At 40.5% G+C, this 4,942-nt stretch overlaps 2 protein-coding genes across 2 annotated transcripts in view; both read left to right on the top strand.

Annotated features, from left to right (window-relative positions):
* Nucleotides 1-3,031: 3,031 nt before the first annotated feature.
* Nucleotides 3,032-4,456, top strand: LOC118741540. The gene is made up of 4 exons (XM_036473539.1): nt 3,032-3,775; nt 3,853-4,130; nt 4,209-4,383; nt 4,446-4,456. Exons 1-4 carry the CDS (start codon nt 3,049-3,051, stop codon nt 4,454-4,456), a joined length of 1,191 nt encoding a protein of 396 aa, XP_036329432.1. The 5' UTR covers nt 3,032-3,048.
* The window catches only part of LOC118740336, a 747-nt gene continuing 193 nt past the window's right edge, over nt 4,389-4,942 (top strand). The window contains exon 1 of the mRNA XM_036471826.1: nt 4,389-4,900. Within this exon, the coding sequence (XP_036327719.1) occupies nt 4,486-4,900 (415 nt within the window). The 5' untranslated portion in view covers nt 4,389-4,485. The remainder of the gene's footprint in view (nt 4,901-4,942) is intronic.

The raw sequence follows: 4,942 nt of genomic DNA, 5'->3' as shown, positions 1-4,942 counted from the left end.
AATTTGACATCTGATATTTTACAACCTGCTGTCTCACTCTTCCCTCACGATATTATGCAACGAGCATATCTTTATTTTTGTTGCAAATACTAAGTATGGGTTGCCTCGTGCTCTTTTTTCACAAAAAATTTTAGAAAAACATAGCAAAAGTGTAGCAAATTACTTAAGAACCCCGTACTGCCTTAAGGAAATTTGTCACAAGAAAGCTTCTTCGACATTTCTACAAAAATTTTGTATATGGAGTTTTTGTTTTTTTTGAGAGCTGGATACTAAGTTTAACATCACAACCAAAATAAGAGAAAAAGTTTTTTCCAAAAGTGCCCTCGGGCAGGCAATGGCAAACCCCGCGTGTATTTCTACCAAGGAAAACCGCTTTTCATAAACATTACGCCCGAAGTCGGCGCAAAACTATAGGTGCCTCCGCTTTTTGTAATAACCAGTGATGCCAACCAGGGGAGGGTTCCCCGATTTTGGTGCAATTTGTGAAAATTAGCGCTGTGCGATTATTCGATTGTTAATCAGTTGTTCGGTTATCAGTTACTCGAGTAATCAAGATTTTGATTACTCAAAACGGCGATTAATCGAGTTACTTAAAATATAATCACTTTAAAAAATTAATTTTGTTCATTAAAAGAGTTTGCCGCGCAATCTGTGCACCGTGCAAGGGCTTTGGAAGACTCAGAAAATACACCTAATGTGTATATCGTCACCTGAAATGCAAAATAACGTAACACGTCACTGAAATGGAAAAAGTGGTGACTATTTTTTTTTCATAAAACGATGCACAGTGGGCCGCCCCATACAAGTTATCCGGAAAAAAATATTTTATTGGTTCTGATGCTTGGATTTGTCGTAAAAAGTGGTCATAAAAAAATTCAGCTTGATCGGGGATCGATTTGATGGCTCCAGAGGTCCTCTGAGGAGGGTTTGTAGCAAAAACGGTATATTGAAGGTATCTGTATATAAATACGCCACAATGAAATTTTGAACCCCCTTTTTTGAGGGCATCGTTCGCTCGATTTCTATGAAGCATATCTCTAATCCAGAAATGTTAACCCCATTATACAGGGGGCGTGGCATCTGACATACATACTAAAATGTGAAAACCGATATATCTCTAAACCCAATTACGCTGGGTAACTGAAACTTGGCACGACGAAAAATGATAGGTATTTGTAATGGGGGCGTGGCACTTCCCATAGTTGGGTTCGATTGTTGTGGCAGACCCCACACCAGGGGGACACACTTACGACATTAATTAGATTGTCCATTGTGTTACCACATTACACAAGTTCTTTGAACGGCAACTAAGATATTCTGTGTTGAAAAACTAAAGGTGCTCAGAACAAAGTTCCGCAGGCAGCTGGTGTCCACTCCGGAGAGCTTTTCAGGAGTGTCGAAGAAATGAGCACCGAGGTGCTTAAGCACAGCACGGCATTCGAAGTGCTGAGAGGATTCCACCTCATCTTCCAAACAGCTGTGGCAGTACGGATCTGTGTCAAGACTACGTCGGCTCCACCTTGCTCAAGGTGGATGAGGAGATTGACGGACGCCGCCTTAGAGTGTTTGAGATTTATCTGCAGGATCTTCATCCTCCAATGTCTTCTCCAGCCACGCCAGTTCGACATCCTCGTTGACCGAGGCTAGAAGCCTCTGTTCCTCCGTCCTGTCATAGAACCGTCGGAGCGGATGAAAGATCCCTCGATTGAGAGAGCATCCCCAGCACTTTCGGCTTCTGACGTGAAGGATTCTACCTCCATTCTCACGGGGTTTCTTCTGCTTCGGGCTTGCCCATCGTTGGCACCTCCGGAGGTTGAGAGCCATCCCTCCTGGCATCCAATTGGTAGACCCTAAGGACTACCCTTTCGAAGCCATAAGTTATGACTCCCTCTGACTCAGCGAAGGGACCGGGGGACTCCGCATTGAGTAATATCTGCGCTTGCCGATGCAATTCCTCAGACCCCTTAAATCTGACAACCCTCAAGTTATGCGTGGGCAGATGCGGGTTGCAGTAACGATGGAGGCAGTATTTCTTTTATTAGTTTTTTTATTATGCAAAATTTTCGATATATGTATCAATGGTAAGCTCCTAAGCTATGAATCCGGTTGGAAAACCTTGTTTACATAGAAGATATCAAAACTAAGCAGCAAACTTTAAGCAGAATTTTTAGATTGGCCAGCTATATAAAAAAATATAATTTTTGTATGGGGCCTTCCAAAGGAGAGGATATAGGAATATGTTTCCAGGAAAATATTGTTGGGGAAGGACAATTATGGGGGTATATGGTACATTTGATCCCTTTAAAAGCAACTCTTGGGTAGGTATGACCCTTTTTTCGTATTTCATTACAGACTCTGCTTGATATATTGTGGAGTTTAACATTGTTGCAAGGTCGTGCAAGGTCTGGCTTAAGTAGTATCTAAAAGAAGATATCATGAAGAGCTTCACACAAAAATTTTAAGAAAAATACATGATAATACAGTGTTCAGATTGTCCAAAAAAGTTCGACTTTGTTGATAATTGTTGACGAAAAAACGCCTAATTTTGACACATTACTCTAGCTATGTCTCTCATCATATGTGACCTGGTCTACGAAAAGGGAGCTTACGTGCGAAAACTAGTTTTCTGTGAAAAAGCTGTTAAAAGTAAGCAACTCGTTTCGTCAGTTTCTCATTATGTCGTTAATTGTTCTCCGCGCCGGACGTCCAGTAAGTGTTGTTGTTGGTCCAGTAAGTGTTGTTGTTGGTCCAGTAAGTGTTGTTGTTGGTCGGAATATTATTATAGTTCATCGTGTAAGTTGCTAGTGTGGAACATTTAAAAAAGTAACACTGAAGAAGTGACGTTTACTGTTTCTGTTGATTATCGTCTTCGCATTTCGCATGAAATGAAACATGAGTGTTGATGAGGAGTTCAGTGCCGTATACGGACAATATTTCCAAGAAAAGGATGATGAAAACGATGATGAAAACTATGAAGAGAGCGATGATGATGAAGACGAAGTATGTGTATCTCAGGCAGAAGATGATACCGAACAAACTTTTGTTAAGATGGACCTGTATGTTGTTGATGTAAAGGAGGAGGAGCTGGTAACAAAATTTCTGTCAAAAGATTGTTGTAATAATGAATGCCATACACTGATACCACGGGAAATGATCGAGAGTACGCGGAACAATTGTTTAGAGATGTCGAAAAATGAACTTGATTTAGTGATACTAAGTCACATCAAGGCTGGAATTATGAGTAACGAAAAGCTAGAAAGTGTATACGCAAAGCTTGCTGGGCGGAAGAAATATGGACAGAGACAGGATACAGAAGTTATGAGGCATAGAATTCAATTTACCTTCTACAGAGTACCTGTTTGTCGTTCGTTTTTCCTTTTTGTACATGCCTGTACGACGAAGCGTTACGAAAATTTAGTACGTCATTTTCACGCACAGGGTGTAACAGTGCGCCAACACGGACTGGCAAATAAACCGAGTACACATCCAAAGTCATTTAAACCGGCTGAAATCGAAAAAGCTGTTAAATTCATCGAGTCTATAGCCGATTTAATGGCTCTTCCACTGCCCGGACGACTCCCAAAATTTAAGGATTTTCGGATAATGAAACTGCCATCCAGCGAGACGAAGTCCTCAATTTATCGAAAATACATTTCTTCACTCAGTGATGACGAATTGAAGATGAGTAATTGCAGTTTTCGACGGATATGGTCCAAATACATACCCCATGTTACAGTTATGAAACCAGCGGATGATCTCTGCGATGTCTGCCGTGGTAAGTAGCTCATTATTTTCTCATTTTATAGTTGTATCAAACGTTAAGATTAAATTCAGTATTTTTTCTTTTAATAGGAAACACAATATCGATTGCGCAAGCCCAAGGTGTTACTGACATCGAACGCGCACAGAAGCTTAATCAATTTCTTGATCACCTCCACCGAGCCCGAAATCAACGAGAATATTATCAAAGTTGGTGTAGAAATACTGACCCTACAGCAGTCGTTCTGTCATTTGATTTTGCCCAAACCGTTCACTACCCTGTCAGTCCACAACAACCTGGTACAGCATACTTCAAAGCAACCAAGAAGTGCGGAGTCTTCGGAATTAGAGACGAAAAACAAAAAGTTCAGGTTAGAATTTCAAACTGAATCATAGGAACTCAAATTGCTCGCCTTTACAGGATCTTACTTATATTTTTTTTTTTACAGTACAATTACATGATAGACGAAAAAGATGACGTTGGTAAAGGACCTAACTGTGTTGTGAGCATCCTGCATTATCACCTGCAAGCCTACTATAAAGACATTGAAACACTCGTTCTTTTCTGTGACAATTGTGTTGGGCAGAATAAGAATAACACTGTAGTATCATATCTGCAATGGTGTTTGGCTCGGGGTCTTAACAAAACTATTTTATTCAATTTTCTACTTACCGGGCACACTAAGTTCGCGCCTGATCGTTACTTCGGTATTTTCAAAAGTAAGTATGCCGTCAGTAACATCGACACCTGGGGGTTATAATAAAGCTGTATCGGCTGAAAAAGTCGTCTGGTATGAATGGGACAGCTATTTTAAACCACTGTACAAGTCACTTGTTGGAATAACGCAATTCCATCATTTCATAATCTCTACAGATTGTGTAAAAACAAAGAAATTCGCAGACAGTGAAGAAGTGCAGTCCTTTAAGCTTCTGTTAAAACCTTTCGATCCTGAAATGTCGAAAGTTATACAACCAGCCGGTTTATCTTTGGAACGTCAGTGGTACATCTATCACAATCTTCGCAGCTTAGTTTCGGATATATCTAAAGTAGATATTGTGGCTCCATTGCCGAAAGATTTGCCATCGAAGAAACGGAAGGCAAAAACTAGTAAAGATGTTCTCAAACCAGACGAGGGACCAGGTCCATCTTCCTCAGGATCAACACGTAAAAAGATCTCAAGGA

This window comes from Rhagoletis pomonella, unplaced genomic scaffold (assembly GCF_013731165.1).
Source record: "Rhagoletis pomonella isolate Grant_MI unplaced genomic scaffold, Rhpom_1.0 Rhpom_scaffold_00006, whole genome shotgun sequence".
Classification (NCBI taxonomy): Eukaryota; Metazoa; Arthropoda; class Insecta; order Diptera; family Tephritidae; genus Rhagoletis; species Rhagoletis pomonella.
This window is presented reverse-complemented; position numbering and strand designations above follow the sequence as displayed.

Excerpts from the sequence above, each read along its gene's own strand:
- LOC118741540 (XM_036473539.1), top strand. The coding sequence starts at position 3,049 with ATGGACCTGTATGTTGTTGATGTAAAGGAGGAGGAGCTGGTAACAAAA. Across the intron at positions 3,776-3,852 it reads TCTCTGCGATGTCTGCCGTG|GAAACACAATATCGATTGCG; the intron begins GTAAGTAGCTCA and ends TTCTTTTAATAG. Across the intron at positions 4,131-4,208 it reads ACGAAAAACAAAAAGTTCAG|TACAATTACATGATAGACGA; the intron begins GTTAGAATTTCA and ends TTTTTTTTACAG.